General features: G+C 41.9%; 1 protein-coding gene across 1 annotated transcript in view; it reads left to right on the top strand.

Annotated features, from left to right (window-relative positions):
- Positions 1-24,747, top strand: part of TENM4 (teneurin transmembrane protein 4) — a 655,906-nt gene that overhangs the window by 439,884 nt on the left and 191,275 nt on the right. Inside the window, exons 8-10 of the mRNA XM_033204860.1 lie at positions 7,140-7,310; positions 14,094-14,308; positions 15,941-16,151. Of these exons, the coding sequence (XP_033060751.1) occupies positions 7,140-7,310; positions 14,094-14,308; positions 15,941-16,151 (597 nt within the window). The remainder of the gene's footprint in view (positions 1-7,139; positions 7,311-14,093; positions 14,309-15,940; positions 16,152-24,747) is intronic.

The following is a 24,747-nucleotide window of genomic DNA, read 5'->3' as shown; positions in this document are numbered from 1 at the left end:
TGTTTTATAGCAATTATGCTTTTAAAAGATGTTTCATCTATTGGACAGATATCGCTGGTTCCCATCCCCAAAGTCTATCAGCTAATGGGAGCAGGTGAGGGCCCTCAATTTAAAGAAATTGACAACTAGCATGGAAGGAAACTAATGGGGAACATATAGAAAGAAGAGAAAGGCGATGTCACAGAGCTAGCTTAAAGTTTTCAGTAGATATAGAAAATAGGGAAATCAGCATAGCAAAATGACAGTGATGATACAACTGCCATTTACTGAGCTCCTGGTATGTACCAGGCATAGTTCCAAGCAAATTACATTATCTCATTCAATCCTTTGAGGTAAATATTATCAGCTTCATTTTACAAGTAAGGAAACTGAGATTCAGACAGGCTAAGTACTTTGCCCAAAGTCACAAAACCAGTAACTCAACAAGCTCTGAGTACTTTTATAGAAAGACCCAAACGCAGACTGACTGCGCCTGTGGCAAGTTGCTTACTGGCATCTACATGGTTTTTGTTCGTGGGGATCAGGCGCTGGTCAGGCAGTCAGGATATGAAAGGATGGGGGCCCAGGCTTTGTCCCTGAGAAAAAAGCCTTTTAACAAACTATCTCAAAAGAGCAAATCTGGCTATGCTGTCAGCGAAAGCTTTGCCTTAAAATCTTTTTTAAAATTGTAATGTAGTTTTCAGGCGTTGTAACTCATCACCAGTGTGATGTGCCAGGAGGGGAACCTGGGCTTTGGAACCAGTCAGATCTGTTTTTAGATCTGGGTTCAAATTTGGCCTTAGTACTTCCTATCTATGTGTCTTTGGGCCAGCTGAGGAGCCTTTCCTAGCCTCCAGTTTCTTCATTTGTCAAATGAGTTTCTCAAGATTCATGTAAAGATTGAATGAGAGAGCATATGTAATTCCCCATGTATGGGGTCAGACACAAGACAAAAGCTCAAAGTCAGGACCCCTCCCCCGTGCTGTATCATCCTTCTCTTCTACCTATTGCTTCTGACACTAAGTTGTAGAGCTTCTTTTTTAACACTGATGCACTGAAATGAGTTTGGAAACTAGGAAATAATCCTGCTGCTGTAATTCAAATCCTGATGTCATTTTTATGTATTTCTTTACAAATTGTTTTTCATATGCATACCTGGTTTTGCAGAGATGCAGTCAGGAAACACATGCAATTTTGTGCCCTACCTTTTCTTTTCCTTAACATTGTATCTTAAGCATTTTCCTGCATTGCTGTTTATCATAGTTTTTTTTGTAATGATTGCCTTCTATTCCATGCTGTACCTGTACCGTAAGTTAGCTAAGTCGTGATCTCCTATTTGTAGACATCAAGTTTGCTTCCAGTTTTTTTATGTTATCCTGCCGTGTACATCTTGTGTATACAGTTTCTTGGTTTGGAACTTTTAAATGTGATGGCTTTGTAGCAGAACCAGGAAGATAACCTAGGGAATGAAAACCTGTCGTTTCTGTTGTTATTCTTTTATCTTTTTAGTTTTCCCCCCATTAGAGAACCATAAGTCAAAGAACCCCAGTGACTTTTATTTCATAGAAATAGTCATTAAAAAAAAAGAAAGAAAAAACCTGAGCACTAATATAAAACAGAAAAGTGGGAAGCTGTGTGGTTGGGTTGGTTCCCATTGCCTTTTGAAACCAAAAATGCCACTCGAATCAATAGTTCCTTGTGGTTATAAAGGTGTCTAGTCACTCCCTGGAGCTGCTAATGTACAGATGCAAGTGGGTTCGTGCATTCCATTTCTGGAAGGGAAGTGTGCGTTGTGACAGCAGAAACTCTCCTATACTGATATTGGTGACTCCTGCATAATGACTTTGTTAATTGCCTCCTGCTGGCCGGGTGCTGGGGGAGCCTTCAGTGTCTGAACATCTATGGAGCCTTTCTTTAAAATGTCAGGATAGAGTTTGCACTTTCTGAGCCATCTCTCATGTCTCGCTGGGCAGGAAAAGGCGACGGGGAAAATGTCAGCCCTGGGATGAGATTGACCAGAGCCAAGAGAATCAGAACTTCCCCCACCTTGGCTCTTGGCTTTTAGAAATCATTAACATTTCAGCGTGGGTGATCTTGTGAACCAGCTACCTTTCCACAGCCTTTTTCTGAACTCCTTAGCATCTTTTCACCTTTTCATTGAATTACAAACTAGTCTAGCGGGAAAACCAGTATCAAGTTGCTTATCTAGGTCACTTTTGAGTGTACTTGAGGAAGGTTTTGCACAAGAGTTATAAATACACAATGCAGAGTATCATATAGATAATCCTGTGATGTAACACAGATGATGTGTAGTTACCATTCATTCTTCAGGGAACATGGAATACGGTGATTATAATTTATATTGTTTCAGTGGCCTGGTCTATCCTTAGCAGGCTGGGGAGAACCATTTATATTTTTTAGCTTTTTTTTTTTTTTTAATCTATGGCTCTGTCTTCCAAATCATTTGGATAACATGCATTCGGCTGCTATACACAGCTTTAAATGAGGATTGCTGTGGGCCAGGGAATATTTATCATCACTATCAGCTCCCCCTCCCTAAATATTTATTTCAGATTTTATTTTGCTGCTGGCTTTATGCTGCCCATATTTTATCTTCTATTTAAAATAAAATATGTAAAAGAAGAAGCTTGGTTTGGGAGCACAGGGTCCTGAGTTTTAAACTTGCCTCAAATTTCTACCAGCTCTGTGGTCTCGGGTAACTTTCTTTACTTCTCTGAGTAAATCAGAATATATCACTATAGCTCTATTTCTATTCTACTTCCATTCTCCAATAATGTCTTTTCAACCTAGTTTTATATGAGGATGAAACTGAATAATATAAATAAAGCACTTGGCATGTAGTGTCATTCAAATAATACTAATTTTTGTGTTATGATTTTGATTATTACAAAGGATAAGGAAGAGTGGCCACTCGATCATATGTATATCATGGGCTGACTCTGACTGAGAATGTACTGTGTCCTTTGGAAAGGGGAGAGCAGAGCAAACTACTTCTCTCACTTCCTCTCCCTACTCCCATAACCCAGGACTATAGAATTAACCACCCACCTAACAATACAGCAAAAGAATGAAAGGGTCACTAGCATAACTTATATTTAAAACCTTGGATCACAGATTAAATATCCCCTTTATTCTGGCTTTAAGATGACTTTGCTCTATTCTCACTCATTTGTGGGAGCTAAAAATCAAAACAATTGAATTCATGGAGATAGAGAATAGAAGGATGGTTACCAGAGGTTTGGAAGGCTAGTGGGAGGTTTGGAGAGAGGTGGCATGGTTAGCGGTTACCAAAAAAAAATAGAATGAATAAAGAACTGTGCTATTTGATAGCACAACAGGGTGACTATCGTCAATAATAATTAAACTATGCATTTTTAAATAACTAAAAGTATAATTGGATTGTTTGTAACACAAAAGATAAATGCTGGAGGGAGGGGATGGATACCCCATTTTCCATCACGTGATTATCATGCATTGCAAGCCTGTTATCAAAATATCTCATGTATCCCATAAGTATATATACCTTCTATGTTCCAACAAAAATTAAAAATTTTTTAAAAAGATGACATTACTGGTTGAACTTCATGTCTCTGAATCTCTGCTTCATCCTGCTTCTTACTTTCCAGGTAGCCATTTCTCAGCCCAACCTCGGTGACCCTAGGTTTCCTTCGATACCCACCAGCCTCTGAAGTTAGTTTGGGATGGTTAAATCTCCTGAGAGATTCAGGCTAATTTGGAGTTGAATACAGAGCTTTGCTTTCCCAGATAGTTTTCAGGAGTGCATCTTCCATAGGCCACGGAAACAATTGGCCAGCCTCACAGCTGTGTTGGCCTCTGTGATTGCCAGGGGGACACAGTGGAGAGGAAGGGGTGCCAACACCCGCCCCCGCCCCATGTCTCCCCCATCCTCATAGCTGTGAACTGTCCTGCCCTCATTAACTTCCCTGGGACCCCAGACCTGTTGATCGCTTTCATCTGCAACACTTTTTTCCCTGGCTTATTCCCACACCTACCCCCAACGTATCTTTTTTTTTTTTTTTTTAAGCAAGGACTTATTTGCATCTTGTTAAATATAAAAGAAAGCTGTGACAATAAAAATGTTTCTCTTCACAAAGCTGTGAGAGTTCTATTCATTCTGGGATTAGTTAATTCTCATGACCTTTTAACAAGACAGCGCTATTGCACACTTAGATGAGATAATTGATTCTAATGGGGAAAGAAGCACTGCTCACTTAGCTGCATATATCTGATTTATCTGTAGCTCAAACAATTTCTCCGTTACCTTTGGAGTTGCTAATATATAGATTAAGTAAGAAGGTAAACAGAATTTTGAGCTAATGCAGCCTTGGAAATAGCAGAATATTCACTGCTTCCAGGCAGGTTAACTGTTAAAGTATTATTGTCACCTACATAGGAGGTAGAGGAGAGCGGTGCAAAGCACCTCACCTGGTACTTGGTACCAAAAAAGGTGCTCAATACATGTCAGTGACTATTGTCATTATCATTATAAGCAGTACAAATGCAATGAATGGTTATCACATATAGTTATCACACATGTGTACAGTTTGGAAAGCATTTTACCACGTATTACCTCATTAGATACAACAGTGTTCTGAAGCTTTCTATATTCATTGCTCAGATGAGAAGACTGCAGCTAGGCAGTGGCAGCTGAGATTCTTTCCTCTGGTCCCACACACCTTCTCCTGCACCGCAGTAACCAAAGAAAAAACAAAGTGTGGGATCTCGTTGCTTTCACCCGAGCATGGCCTCCTGGCTGAAGCAGACTTGTGTGTGTTCCCCATGGCTTGTGTTCAGACTAGAAGTCAGACGGGCATGCTGTGCTCCAGTCCCCTTGATAGATTTTTTGTGTGTCTTGACGGCAGTCACACAGCCCCTCAAAACCACCATCAGTGATACCTTCATACACTGGGACCAGGTAACAGAGTTTCCTCTCTATTTCACAGGATCCTGTGTTACTGCCTAAAAAGAGACTTAAAAGCCTTGGAGGCTGATGTACAAAAGGGGGATGTCTTTGTAACACCAAGCCTGCTAGGTACACCAAGCAAGAGGCGGCCTAGCTAAGTGGGCAAGCCTGGGCCTTGACGCCAAGAAGACTGACAGTGCGTGATTTCAGGATAGGAACAGTTTGGGATTCTAGTCTAGACTCTGCCACCTGTTAGTCATTTACTCTTGTGTGTGTTAACTAGTCTTGTTGTGCCTTAGTTTCTCCATCCATAAAATGGGGCTATTAATACCTTGTAGGATTATTGTGAGAGTTAAAGGAATTATTGCTTGTAATGCTGTCAGCCTAATGCCTGGCATATCATTAAATACTCAATAAATGATAGTTTTATGACTATCATAATTTTAATTAACCTTCTGAGCCTTAATATGCACCTCTGTAAATTCGATCTGGTGAGGTTGCCATGAGGATTAATATATACAGGTTCTCCCCGCATACTGCCTGTCATACAGTAAATACAATTACTATGGGCCTTCATCTCTCTGAAGATCCTTCCCTGTGTTCTTCTAGCTCCGCTAGCGGGTCAGGCACCCCCTCCTCTACGCCTTCTGGTCCTGCTGAAGAGAATTTGTTATTTGTCTGTCTTCCCTACTCGACTCATTGAAGCAGGGACTCTCTGATTCCATTCTGGCTCTCCAGAATCTGCCATGGAGTGGGCTTTCAGACAGTGTTCACCAAGCAAAGGAGTGAATGCTACATCCAGGGTGCGGTGAGGGTCCGGGGACTTGAATGCTTACTTCGGTGTATGGGGAATTCAGGTGGGCATCAGAAGAGGTGAACCTGGACCACTGACAAAGCCCAAGCCTGGAATCCTAAAATGGGATTTCAGCAGATATTTTGTGCTAGATCACATTTTTGGAGATGAGCTTCCTAGCCTTCTCAAGCATGTATATCTCAAGGGACAATGTTCATTCTTTGATGCCTTATGGTCTCTTTCTAGATTGTTGTACAAGACTTTTTAGCAGTTGCTACCTTGGAAAATGTATTTCAAACAGAAATATGTGCACATGGCACAAAATGAAAATGTGCAAAAGGTATACAGTGAAAAGCAAGTTTCCCTCCTGCCCCCGATCCATAGTATCTCTATCCTTCATAGGACACAGCTACTGTTACCAGTCTTTCATATTCTACCAGAAATACTTCCTACATTTCCCGGAATTTTTAAACCCAAAGGTAGTATATCAAAAACACTTCTGCATGTTATACTTTTCTTTCCACAAAAATACATAAAGGACCTCTTTATTCTTTTTAATGGTTGCATCCAATTTTGTTGTGTGGATTTTACTTACTTTTCTTGCCCTTTATCAGTGGACTGGTTTCTAATATTTTGCTATAACAAATTATGCTGCACTGAATAACCTTGTATGTACATAATTTAGTGCATGTTTAAGTATATCTGGAGAAGGAATTTCTAGAATTGGAAGCTTTATGTCCCAGGATAAAGGGTATGTGTATTTTAATGTCACTAGCTTTTATCAAATTGCCCTCCATAGATTTTGTACATCATATTCTCACACCTGTTAAGTATGGGAATGCTTGCTTTCCATTCTCTGCCAATACAGTATATTTTCAACCTTTTTTATCTTTGCCAAACCATATGTGAAAAATAGTATTTCAGAGTCTAACTTACATTTCTTTTACTATGAATAATGCCAAGAGTCTTTTCATATGATTATGAGCTATTTGTATTTCTTATCCTGTAAACTGTTCATATCCAATGCCTATTTTCCTACTGAGTTGTTGGACTTTGCTTATTATTTGTACAAGTTATTTTTGTGTTAAGGAAATTAACATTGTCATACCAATTGCAGTTTTTCCCCCAGATTGTTATTTATCTTTTGAAGCAAAGACCAAGACCTCCTGAGACTCCCCGATCCTGCCTACTCCCAGTTCCACCAGACTGTGAGCCCCCTGAGGGCAGGGTTTGAACCTTGATCCTCTCTGACCCCAGTCTCCTTTGCAGGGCTGGCACTACAAGAGCTCCCTTTTGGGGGCTACTTGTCGAACTGAACTGAATGTCTGTGTTCCCCCACCCTGCCCACCTTTCCCTTATGGCTTGGGAGTCCCGTTTCTGCCTCCAGCAGAAAAAGATGACTTTTCTCATTGCTCACCACAGCCATGCACCTGTTTGGCCTAAACTGGCACCTGCAGCCGATGGAGGGGCAGATGTATGAGATCACGGAGGACACAGCCAGCAGTTGGCCTGTGCCAACCGACGTCTCCCTGTACCCCTCAGGGGGCACTGGCTTAGAGACCCCTGACAGGAAAGGCAAAGGAACCGCAGAAGGTAGGGTTGCTGCGTTGTCCGTGTCGTGAGTCCTCTGTGTCTGCCTCTAAGCTGAGGAGCCCTCCATCACGCGTGTGCGTCCTGTGCCTGGCTCACAGCTCCATGCTCTGGTGCTTCCTCCATCCTTCCACACTCCACACCAGCTGCCAAGCTGCCAGTCCACCTGTGTCTTCATTGCAGTTCCTTGTCACTGAGAGCTCATGCGGGGCTCAGGCAGGGCTCATGGTGCCCAGCAGAATCCCATCCCATGCCTTGAGGGAAGCATTCGGGGCTTCACACTGCTGGGGTGGCCATCTTTGTGTGGGGTGAGAGGAGCTCTTCTGGGCAAACCTCATGGGACAGATGGGCATCTGTGGGAGCAGGGTATGGGGAGGCAGGTAGATAGGGTGTTGTAATGGAAAGATTCTTGGGCTCTTGTGGTTTAATAGAAACACCAGTTCAAGTGGTCTGGCATTTACTAGCTCTGTGACCTTGAGCAAGTCACTTATTTGGCTGAGCTTCGGTTTCCTCATCCACAATGATAACAATAATCATTAGTGTTCGTACAGCATGTTTGTTTTAAAACTTTTTGTCAAAAACATTTCACATTTAATTCCCACAGAGATCCTATGAGATAAGTATAATTATTTTATAATTATTCTACGTGTAAAAACTAGAATTGGTAAAAGGATTGCACTAATTAAGTGACTTGGCCAGAGTCACACAGCCAGTAAATGGTAGAGTCTGGGATATGAGCCCAGGTCTGTGACTCCAGGGCTCTTGCTATCTCCATAAGCTTCCCCACTTGACTTATCCCAAGGTTACAAGACCCTGAAGGAGATGTGGATGTGAAATTCTATTGTACAATGAGACATGCATATTTCCTATCAATGATAGAAATGGTGGTGGCATTGGGGTTGCTGTTCTTGAATGGGATATCCACAGGGCCATGTTCTGAATGTCCTAGAAATATTTCTAACATGCCATGGACACTGTTAGCCAAGAGTGGCACAGACTCACAAAAATTGGCACCCAGAAAGATGTCTGAGCTAATAACCCAGCCTGGTTGTCATTCTGGGCAGTGTGGCGTTCCCTTCTCCTGCACCTGCTATGGCCTGCTTTCTCTCCCTGTGACCCTTCAGTCAACACATTGACAATAGCTGCCTCTAACCTTCACTGCTTGCATCTTCTTTTCTCTCAGTTGACCTTTGGGTCATAGCATCTGAGCCTCTCTGCCCTTGCAAGGATTTGCCTTCCTGGCACCAATTTGTTTAACAGGGTGGCATATACTTAGTAAGAGTATCTACTCATGACCTCTGAAATGAGGATCCTGAGGGCCAAAGTCAACTCTTGGCTTCTGGTCATCTTTAAGGGAAGTGGGAACTGGAATCATTTCCACACAGAGCCCCTGCCCACTATTTTGAGGGACAAAGCCAGTCCTCTCATTTGCAAAGATTTTAAGTCTTAAAATGCTAAATAATGTACACTTTCTTTGCCTCTTAATAGGATATGGAGGGGGAATCATGAATGGGACCATGGGAAGAGCTCTGGGTTAGAAGTCAGAAGCCCTGAGTTCAAGTGCAGCTGCAGCCACTGACCTGTGGTATCACCTTAAGCAAATGCCTTGAACACACTTTCTGAGAGTCCTTTTCCTCCTCTTCAAAAGGAGAATATTGAGCTAGATTCTCTCTAAGGTGCATTCTAATTTGTAAGGTCTACATATGAAAATAGTAACAGAATCATGTAAGTAACCAGATGGCTCTTCAGAATTTGTCACATTGGCCCTGTCCATGGTCCTGCCTGTTGACTAGTGGTGCCCATGTCAGCTTCTAGTGTCAGATGCCATGGGTTAATACCATAACGTGAAGACTGTCTTTAGATCAGCATGTACAAATGTAGATTTAAAATATGCTTAACCCTCAAGGAACTGGTAAAGGATCTCATTTGGCAAGATGTATTTTTTTCCTTCTATGATCTCTATCACACATTGTTTAAACAGGAGTCGAATGTATCTGAAATCTCTCGCTCTAATGAAATTAGTCTGTGGGTTGTTTAGGTTTTGTTTTGTTTTTGCAAGGAACAGGAGGTGCAGATAAGAGATAAAATAAAATTGCACCAGATTATTGGTTTATTTTAATTGGAGTATTTTTGCTTAAAGGGATTATGTGTCATTACTGATGCAAATGGAAATCCTGTTTGCAAACCCCTTCAATGCAGCACTGTGCTGTAGAGTGGTCAGCATCAGAATCAATCACTATGACAAAAATACATCAGACTGGAAACCAGAGGATAAAGCTTCCTGTAGTTTATGTGAGACCACGATGTTCTTCATTTCTTTTGCCCTGGTCAAACCAATGTCTACTTAGTTTATGTTTTTCATTGTGATGTTAAAAATGCATTTCCCTAGATAATCTCAATGGAGAAAGTCTTTAACTCTGATGTGAGCACATATTTCTCATCTTTTCTGAGGGTATTCAAGAAGACAGCTGATTCCACAATTAAGATTAGAGTCTCTGCTTCACAATGATGGAGAAAGCAATGTAGTGTGATAAAAAAGGGGTAAATGGGCCTTGGAGCCAGACAATATAGGATGTTAATCCTGACACTGCTTTATATTGACTCTATTAACTCATGACGCTTACTGCATCTCCCTTGACCTTCCTCATCTGTAGAACAAGGATAACAATATCTATCCATTCAAAGCCTAATGTTGAAGTGGCGTTCAACAAATATTAGTTCTCTTCTTCTTATCCACTCAAATCCCAAGCCATTCCATATTAGTTATTAAAATCCTAGAAGTCCAGACTAATTAACATTCTCTCCCTGCCACAGATTCTGCAAAGGTTTGAGGTATTTTTGAATTTTTTTAAGAATATATATTTCTTATTTATATGAATTTAATATATGATAATCCAAGAATTGTAAATGTTCATCATGTGTTTAAGAATAATATGAAACTGCAGTTCATACTATATTTTCCAAATGACTGTAACCATTCCAGGATTGTGATGGGACAGAAACCAAATACAGCAGCTTTTCGAACTAAAGCCACAAGAACTTGTGTTATGCATTCATGCGGAAGGGAAAAAACACATTGAATAAACAAGCATTTCTGATGGTTGAATTGGTGGGCTTGAGATAGCATTTTCTTCTTTCTGCAGTGAAATAAAAATTGCCCATGAATTTGAACCATGCAAATTGCTGTGCGCAGGCTCAGCTGGGCTCTCCAAAACGGAACAGCTTATTTTGATAACCAAATAAATTTCAAGCAGTTGCTAAGGAAACTAAAGAATTCTTCATGCAAGTTATTGCATTGAAAAGAACCAAAAAGGTGGAGGGAGGGAAAGAACATTAGTTGATTAGGAATTTAGAACCTATATAGATATATCTCAGTTCAAGAAAGTAAAGGCTGTGATTGGGAAGTGCATGAAATTTCAGTTCTTCCAAATCTTGCTTTTTGACTGAGCTATCCAATCATTTTAGCAATTCATTAAGAAATTTCTTTTATAGACATGATTGCATATTTGCACAGCATTGCTATAGGAAGCCTGAATCTATCTAGCTTTACAAAGCAAAGACTGGACTATTACAAGTAAAATCTGCCTTGTGAAGCCTCATCTCGCTGTAGGGAGCCCTAATTGAGACCTAAGCTTTTTGCAGTGTCTGTTAAGTCCCTGGGGACACCCAGTGTCCTTCTCATGAATGCCTTGAGACCCTGACTATTGCCTTTTAACTTTTGGACCTGTTCGTAGGTTCCTGATTCATACCAATGATCTTCTAATACCCTAGGATGCCAGGAAGTTTTTTAATGGGCCTCGGATCTACCTGGTCAAGCTCTGATATTTAGCCTGCTGAGGCTGTGAATCCTATTGGACTCTTGCTCTTTAAGAAGGTCAATGCACCCCACCACCATTGAGAAAGTCTTTGTAGTGTTTTAGTTAACCATTCATCAATTTGATCCCTTCAGAAGCTATATTTTAATAAATAAAGAGGGATCCCAAAATGGTTTCTTAAGGCTTCTGAGCCTCCATATACGGATGTTAATGTTGCTCTGAGAATTAACTGAACTGATACACATGAAGGTACCTGTCACTGTGCTTGGAGCTCATCAAGTGGAAGCCAATATCACTAGTAATACTACTACCTCTACCTTTATTGCTATTCCCGCCATTAAAATCTATTACTATTTTTATCTTCCAGAATGTAGGTAGGGATAAGAAGAATTGTATACACAAGACTTTGCCTCCAATTGCCTCCAGCCTCTCCTCTCCCTTATGATTCCACCACTGGTGGCTTTTGCTTCATGGTGGAGGATATTTTATATCCTAGTGTTCACAGCTTGGTGCTCAGAATTAAGGACAGAAAGTGTAAGGCAATACAGATTTTTAACAAGCAAGACAGAAGGAAGGCATTTCACTTTCCTAACCCTCAGCCCAGCCCATCTCATGACTCTTTCCCCTCAGGTAAAGGTGATCAGCAGGCTGTTAGCTTTTCCCCCTCAGCAGCTCCCAGCCTGTCCCTATGGTGGGATTTGGAGACCACTGGTGACCAGAGGCCCTCAAGGTCCTGATGGAGGATATGTCCTAGAGCAGAGTTCACTGTTTTTATTTCAGCATATACACACTCAGGACAATTCCTCCCTCCCATCCAGCTCACCTAGGTGAAATACTAAAGTGCTAGAAAAGCCCCCTTTTGTCACCTCCTCTGGGGTAAGAGCCAACTTATTTATGCCTGAGGCCTGCAGACCTCTGACTTATAAGGCTGCAAAACCTAGTTGACACAGTCACTGTCTCCTAAAAATACGCTCATTGAGGGAGAAAATGAACTGTGCAGGGTTCTCCGGTAGCATGCTAAAATGGGGGAGCAGTTTTCCATTATTTATTTTCAGACATGGGAATTATTTGAATTCAGACAATTTTCAAATCCCATCAGGTCAGACTCCCACCTACTCACAAAGGAAACGCATCCTTGGAATTAGCAGTGTTGCACTTATTTCTTTTCAGTTTCTAGGAGGAAAAAGCTCAGAAGGCATCTGCTTTGTTTCATTCTCCCTCTTAGTTCTGCCTCCCTAGCAAAATTAAAAGCTGATGGCAGACTATTTCCTCCTGGAATATAGAATGGCTGTGGTATTGGGAACCCAAAAATCAGATAAGAAAGAATGTAAATAATTCTCTTCCATCTCAATGAATTGTGAATTTGGGTTCTGTCTTTGAACTTTGTGAATCACAGCATGATGGTTTGTGTATCTATATTTTTCAAGGTAAAAGTCTGAAGCAAATTCCTTCCATAAAGGAATTAAAAAGCAAACTCTTTCCCATGCTAATGACAAAATACTAGTGGTACTTTTATTGATAGTGCGCATTTTAACTTTTTTGTTGGCATATTTTTAATTAAAATAACCTTTAACAGTTATTGAAGCTAAAAACCTGATGTTTCTGCCTAGGAGTTTATAAGGGAATGATAACATATGGAGAAGTTTAACATTTAAATTGAATTTTATTATTTAAAACAGTAAAATATTTTATGACTACAACAATGCCCTGCCAGACTTCATTTCAGCATCAAATGTGCTTTGTAAGGAGTCTTACGAAGCTAGGGGGAAAGAAAGGCATTTTAATTTCCTATTCCCCAAATGCTGTTTACAAAAATTCCGAAGTGTGTTTTCTTTACAAATGAATTCTTGTTCTCTGAAGTGTCTCTTCGAACATCTCTAACATCACAAAAAAATCCTTGGAACCAGGATACCCAGGAAGTCCTTCGTAACAACAAATAAAATACAGCCTGTTGACTTGATGCTGGTCTTTCAGTGTGCTAAGGGTGGTCTTCCTAACATCCCTAGAGTCTCTCCTCTTCCTTCTCAACCCTTCAGGGGGCTGATGTCTGGTAGGAAGTTAGGGTTTGTATTTTTCACCTATGAGTGTGTTTACTAAATAGAGGGAATTTGATAAGCTGCTTTCCTTCCTTGCATTTGTGGTGCCCCCAGAGAGCTGTCACCCTCCTGATTGGTATAGAAATGGCCAAGAGATTTTACTCATGGCACCCTGCACGGATGCTGGGCACAGGGTTGCGAGCCTGGGTGGAATTTCCAACTATCGCATAGGCTTGGTGTGTGAACTTGGGAAATCTCCTCAGCTTGACCCGTTGTAGCACAAAAATGATATTTACCCTCATCCAAAGACAAAGGAACATTTTGCAGAAATATTTCCTCTTTTCAGAAGTATCTTTTCCTCATCTTCCCCAGCCCCTAACCCTGCCCTAAGCACAACCCCCATCCACATATCTTAGCCTCAGAATTTGGCTTCCAATATATACACAAATTAGTGAGCTTTTTAAATACCTTACTCCACCAAGTCATGCTTCCCACTGCTGGGGAATCATTCTGACTTGGAAAATTAATAACACTTCATTCCCCTATCCTTTCTATTTTACCATGCACCCCTTAACACACCAAATCACAGAGCTATTCTCATGTGACCACAAATGATTATTTTTAGGATCAAAATATATCTTAACAAGCTGTGGAATTATGCAGTAAACAGATGGCCCTTGGGGAGGACCCATACTGCTTTGGAAGAATGCGTATTTTTAGCAGAATAATTTGAGCATCGCTCGGGGGAAAGAAAGTTCTGGACCTTTTTCCTCCTCCATGTGGGGAGGGCCAGGGTGGGGAGGAAGCTGACAGCAGAGCATTGTAGAGAAGGATGTGAGGCTAAGGAGAGTCCCGGGTGTTCAGATGCCCTGCTTTCTCGTTTCCCATGTGGCTAACTGAGATGTCTTTGTCTTCCCTTCCCTGTGTCTTGGTAGGAAAGCCCAGTAGTTTCTTTCCAGAGGACAGTTTCATAGATTCTGGAGAAATTGATGTGGGGAGGCGAGCTTCCCAGAAGATTCCTCCTGGCACTTTCTGGAGATCTCAAGTGTTCATAGACCATCCTGTGCATCTGAAATTCAATGTGTCTCTGGGAAAGGCAGCCCTGGTTGGCATTTATGGCAGAAAAGGCCTCCCTCCTTCACATACACAGGTAACCAGAACCCCACATACCCTGTTGATCTGCATGGGCTCCTACCTCAAATCTTAACCCAAAGTTAAGAAGGCCAATCCGGAGCCTTAAGCCTGAAGGGACGTTTATATATTTTATAGCCCATTCATCATGTACTCCCTCTCAGACCCGCCCTTTCAGATGAGTAAGGTTATATCATGGGCTTTTTAGGAGGAAGGAATTCTAGGAAATCTCTTAACAGCCTTTCTGCTATTACCTAGTCTCCTAAGTTAAATTATCCAGGAAATGTGATCTAGAGAAAAAAGCATGCAGTTTAGAATCAGACAGATTTGAGTTTGAATCCTCTTGTTATCAGCACTATAACCTTGGCTCCATCACTTAGCCTCTCAGAGCAAGTTTCCTCATCTATCAGATGGTGATAACAATACCCACTAGGCAGGGCTGTTGTGAAGAATAAAGAATAACATTTATAAGGCAGCTAGTGCAGGACCTGGCTCAGAATAAACGTTTCTTCCCTAGTCTTTCTCATTCCTTCTCTCCTTCAGGGTTACACATTGACTCAGACACATGCACACCAGAAACACTGAAAAAAGCTTGTCCAGGATGACTGACATATTACCAATCATGATTAATATACAACAGACACTTGTGCAAGGTCCTGCCAGCGCTGGAACTGGAGTAATGTAAATCATAGGCATCCATCGGGCATTCCCAGGCCAAATGCAGTCTTCCTAGCCCTGCTAGTTATTTAAGATTTTTAGTTAAAAGATGGTATGTTTGCTAAAGAAGGAATCACAGAAGAGCCTTAAGCCCCTATTGACTGCAGACTGGTATGCTAGTCCTGGCCTCATATCTCCAGACAGTTTTTCATGAAATTGAATAAATATCTTTTTTGGTTTTTAAAGCTAGCTAGCTTGCTAGATAACTACTCAATTTGCTTGCTAGTAGGCCAGTAGGACTTAACCACCTACTTGTTGTTAACACAGTGTAACTGACTTTTCTGGAGTCTCACATGAGTAGTCTCCGATCAATTGGCAATTGTATTTGACACAGCATGTAATTATTGATAGAATTTTGAGCTAATCCAGTTTAGTTCCCCTAAATTTGCTCCCTGAAACTAGAGCATTCAGAAAGAACCATTGACCAAAGGAAAATAGACATAAATCAAATTTTCATTTGCACATGACTGATGTTCCAATCACATCCAATGCTCCAATCCCAGTCCTAGCCACCTGCCTCTGCTCCCCTCCACCACCCCCTGAGATTGTTGTCATGACTTGCATGGAGTTCAACCAATTGTAAAGTGGCTGGGTTTCTAACCACACACCCGGCATTGAAAAAAACTATGTCCTGATACAGACTCAGCCATGGGAAGACTCACCACTGGTACAAAAAGAACTAAAATAAAATGGAGTAAAAAATAATCCTCTAATTATGCCTCACTCACAGGAGAACCGGGAGAGTATCACCATGAAAAAATGGGATCTGGGGAAGAGTTGAGTTGGTTGATCAACCTTCCTGCACCCTTAGCCTCTTTGGGCCCTTTTTGCCTCTCTTTGGTTTCCCAATGTCCTCTCCAGGAGAAGCCCCGGGAAGGACACTGGTGTGTGGTGGAACAGACCCACTGCTAACTGTGCTTGCTTTGTCTTTCAGTTTGACTTTGTGGAGCTGCTGGATGGCAGGAGGCTCCTAACCCAGGAGGCGCGGAGCCTGGAGGGGACCCCACGCCAGTCTCGGGGAGCTGTGCCCCCCTCCAGCCATGAGACAGGCTTCATCCAGTATTTGGATTCAGGAATCTGGCACCTGGCTTTTTACAATGACGGAAAGGAGTCAGAAGTGGTTTCCTTTCTCACCACTGCCATTGGTAAGGGAGCCACACCCTCTGGAGGCTGTGGGATATTGTCTCTTTGGGTGGGAGGCCGCATGGAGATTCTGGGACTGACACTGACAAGGGGATGTCAGAGCTGTGGATGGCCCTGGAGCTTGGCAGGAGACCCTCCTGACTGGGCCTGCTGCGCAAAGAATCGCCCGCCCTTCTGAACTGGCACCTGAGCCCAGGGCTGTCGCCCACTGCTTGTCTCCTGCTGTCTGTGGTTGGTGTGCAGTGCATTTCAAGATGGGGGTGGAATTGTGAGACACGAATCCTGGACAAGCCACACAGATGCAACATCTCTCTTCTTGGCACTTCTCTCCCACGTATTTGTCTTCAGAGTCTCACTTGGTTCACCTCACTGTTTGTGGTTTGGGTTTTGTTTTGGTTTTCATTCTTTTTTGTTTTGGAGCCAACAACCCCTGGCCAATGAGAAAAGAGGATACAGGCTTGAAGAGAGAGTAAGAACGGTAGTGCAAAAGGCTGGATGAACCATGCCATCAGTCAGACTGGGGTTTTGTTGAGAATAGAGATGTCCTAATCTCTGACCAAGAATGGGCCCTTATGTGCTAAATGAGTGCTTAACACCTTCACTGTCCCTTGCAATGGAAGAGGGCCTCAGCTTCCAGTTCACCCTGAGACCCTGGGCCAGCGCAGAAGCCTGTGGGTTTCTGGGAAGCCTGGTACCCTATTTAAAGAGTTTCTCTTCTTTACTGACACATTGCACAGAATGTGTCCACCTCTTAGACTGCCCTAGTGTGCTGGAGGACGTGATGGTCTTGGCGGTTCAAGTCAGAAAACATCTTTTTCTGAGTTTATATTAGAAGCACTATGACATAGCCTGGAGATAAAAATTCCCTACAGGAAAATAAAAGTTATGGAAGAATATAACTGCATTAAACAGAACACCTGGGAATCGGTTTCTGCTTAATGAGCAGTTCTACGTGGTCTGGAGTTCACCTGAAAACTCTCTGTCTCAGTCATTGGCTAGGAGTCTCTCTGACATGGAAAAATGGAGTCTGATAAAAATTTGTGAATCCAGGTTAGATGTGATGGCTCATACCTATAATCTCAGCACTTTGAGAGGCAGAACCAGGAGGATTGCTTGAGGCCAGGAGTTCAAGACCTGCCTGGGCAACATAGCAAGCCTCATTTCTATAAAATAATAATAAAATTATCCAGGTGTGATGGTGCATGCCTGTGGTCCCAGCTGCTCAGGAGGCTGAGGTGGGAGGATCCCTTGAGCCTAGGAGATTGAGGTTGCAGTGAGCTGTGATCATACTACTGCATTCCAGCCTGGATGACAGACTGAGACACTGTCTCAAACAAAACCCAAAAAAATCTCTGAATCTGGTACTAGGTTTCTAAAACTCTTACAAGACCCTGGGTTCTTACTTTTTGTTTTTTAGACCAGGTCTCACTCTATTACCTGGACTGGAATGCAGTATCTCAATCAGGGCTCACTGCAACCTTGAATTCCTGGGCTCAAATGATCCTCCTGCCTTGGCCTCCCAAATAGCTGGGACCACAGGCACACACCACCATGCCCAGCTAATTTTTGTATGTTTTGTAGAGATGAGGTTTCACCACATTGCCTAGGCTGGTCTCAAACTCTTGGGCTCAAGTGAGCTGCCCAGTTTGACTTCCCCAAATGCTGAGGTTACAGGCATGAGCCACCATACCCAGCCCCTGGTTCTTACTTCTAAACAACAGGAGTCATTTTCAGGCCATTTCCCACTTACTTGAAATTTTACCCTTTGTGTTGAGACAGAAAGTATCTTCCCATTAAATACAGGGTATGGCTAAAAAGCTTCTGCTCTAAATACAGGCTCAATATGTTATCCTCTTGGCAAAATGAAGGAGGTAGAGGCTTTCAGGCAACTAGCTCTGATGTAGAAATTATCACTTTGTACAGTCCTCGTTTTTAGAGATGTCTGTCTGAGCCGCTGGACTCTGAGTGCCTAGAGGGCAGGGCTTTAACAGAATCTTGTCTGCCTCCTGGCATCCAGCCCAGCGGGGCGCAGTGTCACGCAGTGAATGAGGGGACAAGCTCCCCTGGCAGGATTGGCGCCAGCGACTGTCAGGCAGTTGTGGTACTGTTGGTTTCCTGCCTGGATACCTTCTTGTGAACTGTGGCAGGGATTTTGCTCCCTTTTCAGTCTCCAGCACAAACTTGGGTATTGACCTTGCACAAATCACTTGGGGTTCCCAACTTTTAGTTTTTCAGGATTTTGGTATTTGAGGCTGCAGCTCAGAGTCACTGGTGACATTAAGGCTAACAGTATAGCCCGTTCCCTGTCATCAGAGGCCCTAGGCTGGCCGTCATCCTGTTAGGCTGTCACTTGGCAGGGTTTGGGAGGCTACAGGCCCTGATTCTTTTTCCTCTCCAGATAGGATGGTGACAGTTTAGGGACATGATCATCAAGTCGTGGTGGTGCCCGAGTTACAGCTTCATGGTCTCGTGGCCTGATTTCCCTTAAGCATGGTTTACAAAGAAGCATAGAGTAGCACTTGTTCAAAACTAAGGACTTTTACCATCAGAATTCCTTATTTTTAATAACTTAGCATAAATATGAAAGGATATTAATACAAACCCCAGAAGAAAGCCACTTTTAATTAGGATACACATCTTAGAGGAATAAACCATAGGCACAGTGTAGCATCTTTTCCAACCCTTGGCTTGTCAGAGCTTGCTAACCTGTCTTGTCATAATTAGGGGGATGGTCTTGCTTTTCCCTCTGGTTCTGCTATTCTCACCTAAATGTGGACACCTGTCTTCACTTCCTCTTAACCCTGTAATGTATTTTAGGGCCAGTAAGTCATACTATGCTTCTCAGACTTGAGTGAACCACCTGAAAGTCTTGATAAAATGCAGATTCTGCTTCAGCAGATCTGGGTGGGACCTTAGATTCAGCACTTCCAACCTCACCCAGTGATACCGAGGCTGCTGTGGACCACATTTTGAGTGGCAAGTAGTTAGATATAGTACTTTACAGATGTTTCTCAAACACTGTTGAATAAAAGAATCACCTGGGACACCAGGGGAAAATTCACATTCCTGGGCCTTTTCTCCAGAAAATATGACTCAGTAGGCCTGCAGTAAAGCCCAGGGGATCCTGATTCCGGTGTTCTGTCAAGGAAGCTTTGAAGACAGATGCCTTACCAGAACTATTTTCCATTCCTTCCCCACTGTCGCATGTTAGCTCTGCGACCAGAGACAGTTATGCCACCTCTCTAAGCCTCATTCTTCTTGTCTGGAAAATGGAACAATAGTATTTTGCAATCCCCACTGTGAAGATTAAACAGAGAAATAGAAAGTGCTTAGCACAGGCTCTGGGCTACCACAAGCACTCAATAAATGGAAGCTGTTTTAATACTCTCTCCCATCCTTTTTCTCCTTCCACCTTTCTCTTGCTGCCTTTCTGACCTGTCTGTCTCACTTCAAGCTACAGTGATGGTTTAATGAATACTGTTTTTTTCTCTAATACAAAAACAGACTGATTCTGATGTTGCTATTAATCCCTCTTTCCCCAAGAGTCCCTGGCATTGAGTCTCAGCTGTCTGTGATCATTACCTCTGAGCTATGAGTTGTAATTTGTCTTGGCAGGTTAATTAAAAGTTTAGGTCTTGTTTTAGTGAAGTCATTATGGTCCCAATATATAATTGTAACTCTCAGGTTTGCTTAACACACAAATTGGAATCCGACCCTTCCTTCATTACATGTCAAAATGCGGATCTAGAATTTAAGAAGATCTGAGATGTCAGAATCCAGAGTATTTATGTCTGTTTGTAATTAAGTAACAGGAGAAATAATTGTGTTTCACAAATGGCTATATTGTGTACGTTTTTGCTTTTCCCTCCATTTAATGCAATCCAGCTGAGGATTTTCAATGAAATGAGTTTAACTTTTGCCTTTAAAAAATCTAAAAGCACTTTACAAACCGTACACACAAATATATACTCACAGAGACCTGATGTTGACAGAGCTCCCGGTGAACTAGATGCATTTACACACACACACACACAGCACTGAAACCAAGCAAGTTTTAGAATAAAACGTGGAAGCTTTTTTCAGAAACAACAGACTTTCCCTGCGGGTGGAGGTCCAGAATCCGAGCGTACTGACTCTGGTCCTGGCTGGGCTGAGGTGGGTTGCCTTGCTGACCCCAGATGTTGAACGAAGGAGGAGAATGTGCATCACTAGCTGAACTGTAATTCACTCATTGCAGTTTGCAAAGCGTTTTCACATACATTCTTTAAGGCTTGCAGTAATTCCATGAGATGATTATTCTTATTTTTATTATCACCTCCCTATTGCAGATGAGTAAATTAAGGTTCAGGGTTGTTAAAAGAAAAGTTAGGACATGAATTTGCGTCTGTCTGACTCCAAAGCTTATGATCCTCCTCCTTTAGCAATTTGCCTTCTTCCCAGTATCAAAACTGCCATTTTTGGTATCACTTACTTCTGTTTTCCATGTATTCATTCACTCAGCAAATATTTACAGAACACCTATTGTGTGTTGAGGACCATGTTTAACTCTCTTTTTTATGTTATCTAGTCCTCACAAGAAGTTTAGACAATAGATATGTTGACCTCAACTTTACAGATGAAGAAATCAAGGCTCAGAAAACTTGGTTGACTAGCCCGAAGTTAAGGTCAAAGCTAGGATGAAACTTGGTCTCCATATCCCACACTGTCCCCACAATACCATAATCTCTCACTATTTTTCACTGTTACTATTAAATATTTTTTCCATTTGTATTATATGGAATGTAATTTCCCCCTTGTTAACTTGCCTTCAATTATTAATAACCATATTACATCAACCCAAGAAGTTTTCTTGAGAAGTCATTAAGAAGACCATGAGGAAAATCTCACATCTAAAATTTTAAAAGTAAAAATACCTTTGTATGTATTGCTTGCAACTCAAGACCTAACAAGTCGTATTGTACTGTTTTCATTCTTCAGACAGCATCTTATCTTTTCATTTTGGCTGATGCTGAAGCATAGAGGACAGATCAGCCGGACATTGTGGCAATGTGAGCCAAGCTAGAACATAACAGAGGTGCCCTGCAGTGGATTTAGAAACCTAGAGAAAAGAAATGAGAGCTGCTGTTAGAAAATGTAGAGACTGGGAATTTTTATGAGAAACTTGCTCTGGCCTCCCTGGTACTCGTTGAAGAGAAGAGTCATTTTGTTCATGTCCAGGCAGTTATTATAAATCAGTCTGTTCTTTATGTCCAGGGATTAGAAGCAGATTTAGTTTCTTTTTTCCCTCTATTCCTCCTTCTCTCCTTCCTCTTTGCTTTCCATTATCCGACAAGTATTGCATCCTTGTTCTTACCCAAGCTGAGGCTATGGGGAAGGTATGACATGGCTTCTGGCAAAAGTAGCTCATAGACCAGATTAAGGGAGATGAAAGATTTATATAGTAAATAGCTCTAAGCCAAGGAAAAGAGTAAGAATGGTCTCTCCTGGAGTCATGAATCAAAGTCCCATGAGGGTTGAAGGGAGGTGAGGACTTGTCTAGCTGGATGGGTCAGGGAGAGCTTTCTGGATGAAGTGACATTTAATTTGGACCTTAAAGAATGGGTGAAATTTTTACATTTAAAAAAGGAAAATGGGAGGGCAGGTGTTAAGGAAATTATTCCAGATAGTAGGTACTACCAGCATGAGTAAAGTTCGGTAGGCTGAAAAGTAAGAGCTGGCTATAAGAAGCCAGCAGTTCTGTTTGACTAGAGCACAGGATGCCTCAAAGGAGAGAAATGAGTTATCAAGGAAAGCCTTAAATGCCACGCTAAGCAAAACATTTATTGTTTAAATATCAGACACTATGGCAGGCTTTTGAGCAAGGGAATAAAATGATTAGAGCTAGAAGGTCTATCTGATGAGACCTGGAACGAGAGCTCGTGAATTTATGTGGTCAAGGGAGGTTACTGGGATTGAACTTAGTGACTTCAGAAGGGAAAAAAAATGGAGGGAGGGAAAGAGGGTGTGAGGAAGGACAAAGAACTTGTCCAATGATGCTAGCTAGTGATTTGCTTTCCCTACAATCCATTCCTCTTTTTCTCTAGGTATGCCTCGATACTTCACCTAAATTCACCCAAATTCCTGTCTTCCAAGGGTCACCAAAATTGGGTCCTTCATGATTTTCCAAAGACCACTGGACTGTGTTATTTCTTTATTTCCATTACTTTGATTAGGTATTCGCCTCTGAGTGCATTTACAAAGATCTGGAGAGAAAAATCTCTGACATTATATACCATAATTTGTGTAAAAACCTGCACTACTTAAATGAAGAAACTAAGAAAAATGATTGAGGAGTGATTTTTGGTTTTTAATAAGTCTCTTCTCCACCTCTCCTTATATCCCCTTCCTCTGATTTATAAGATATAAATACAGCAATGAAGAACTGAGGTCTCTTGGTAATAAATTAACCTTCTTATTAATGACATTGGCAACACTTTGTGAAATTTCTAATGGAAACACTTCTTTGGAAAAGCACCCTGTGAATTTACCTCTCCCTGATATGGTGATCTATTTGGAGCAATCTCGTATAAGTGGAATGAAATTGTAGGCCAAGGGAGCTCAAGTCAGCACATTGGAGACAGACTGTGGCCAAAATTCTGTTGAGTGGAAGAGAGCTAGGAGTATCAGAGCACTACATCTGCAGACTCAGAGACTAGCCCTGCCCGTAGCCATCTCTGCTCACTGAAGGGCAGGGCTCCCCACTGTCCCCACCCCCAGCATCTCTGCTGCCCTTAGGATCTTTTTTTATTTTTTAATTTTTTTATTTATTTCATTATTATTATTATTATTATTATACTTTAAGTTCTAGGGTACATGTGCACAATGTGCAGGTTTGTTACATATGTATACCTGTGCCATGTTGGTGTGCTGCACCCATCAACTCATCAGCACCCATCAACTCGTCATTTACATCAGGTATAACTCCCAATGCAATCCCTCCCCGCTTCCCCATACCCCCTCCCCGTAATAGGCCCCGGTGTGTGATGTTCCCCTTCCCGAGTCAAGGTGATCTCATTGTTCAATTCCCACCTATGAGTGAGAACATGTGGTATTTGGTTTTCTGTTCTTGTGATAGTTTGCTGAGAATGATGGTTTCCAGCTGCATCCATGTCCCTACAAAGGACACAAACTCATCCTTTTTTATGGCTGCATAATATTCCATGGTGTATATGTGCCACATTTTCTTAATCCAGTCTGTCACAGATGGACATTTGGGTTGATTCCAAGTCTTTGCTATTGCGAATAGTGCCGCAATAAACATACGTGTGCGTGTGTCTTTATAGCAGCATGATTTACAATCTTTTGGGTATATACCCAGTAATGGGATGGCTGGGTCATATGGTATTTCTAGTTCTAGATCCTTGAGGAATCGCCATACTGTTTTCCATAATGGTTGAACTAGTTTACAATCCCACCAACAGTGTAAAAGTGTTCTGCCATTGCTGTACCTTCTGAATCTTTACCTGGAATTGCAAGAGCAGGTAAGAAGAAAAAGTAGCCCAAGGACACTGCAGAAACCAAGCAATAAAGGCTTGTCTCTCTGTGGGAAATACTTAGCAAGGCAATAGTGTACAGATAACCAAAATCCCCACTAGAGTAGCATTTAAGTGGAGTTTTGATGTTCTCATATACACTTTTTGTCTAGGGGTTGGCTGCTGTTTTATGCTTGCTACCTCATGGTCATAAAATGGCAGCTATAATTCCGGGGCTCATGTCTGCATGTGAGGCAGGAAAAATAAGAAAAGATAAAGAAGCAGGAAAGCAGAATTTTTCCTAAAACATTCAGCTTACATTTCTTTGGCAGAGCTGTGTCACTTGGACACTCAGAGCTATAAGGAAGTCTGAGGAAGGGCATATTTTTAGCTTGCCACATTGGTACTCTCAACAAAATTAGGGTTCTCTCAGGGAGAAGGGGAATGAATATGGGGTAGGCACATAGCACTGTCTGCCACAGACTTCATCAAGTCTGTTTGGTTCAACAAAGACCAACTAAAACCTCCCCCTTACCATGTGCCAGACCCTTGTCCGGGCATCGAGTATAGCCAGGAGGCAGACATGGTACTTGACCTTGAGGTTTTTCATGGGCTAGTAAGTTAGGGTAAGTGAAGCTGAGAAAAAGGAGAAGCTGCCCATGTAATTGAGGAGGAAGGAAAAAGGCTTGGTTCAGTCTCTTTGTATCATCCAGGAACTATGATGTTTTCCATTATGCCTCAAAGCACCTTGCATGATGCTTTAAGGGGGACAGACAGCAGGAGCAAGTCCAGAGTGGTAGACTCAGGTTGCAGACAGACCTAGACACTGCATCTGTTCATTTGTTCTTTATTCAACCCATGTTTACTCATTGCCTTTCATGTGCCAGTTCTGAGCAGGCATGCACTGTCACTGGTATATAAAATAGTCATGCTTTCTGCCTCCATGGTGTTCGTAGACAGGTTTGAGGCAGTTTTAGATGGATTCTCAAGTTTAAATACAATCATCAAATATATATACACATATGTAAAGATAAATAATGATAAGTGGTAAACACACGTCTTGGTAAAGAAATCCAGAGAAACACAG

This window comes from Trachypithecus francoisi, unplaced genomic scaffold (assembly GCF_009764315.1).
Source record: "Trachypithecus francoisi isolate TF-2019V2 unplaced genomic scaffold, Tfra_2.0 Lachesis_group8, whole genome shotgun sequence".
Classification (NCBI taxonomy): Eukaryota; Metazoa; Chordata; class Mammalia; order Primates; family Cercopithecidae; genus Trachypithecus; species Trachypithecus francoisi.
The sequence above is the reverse complement of the archived record's forward strand: the minus strand, read 5'-3'. Positions and strand labels throughout refer to the sequence as shown.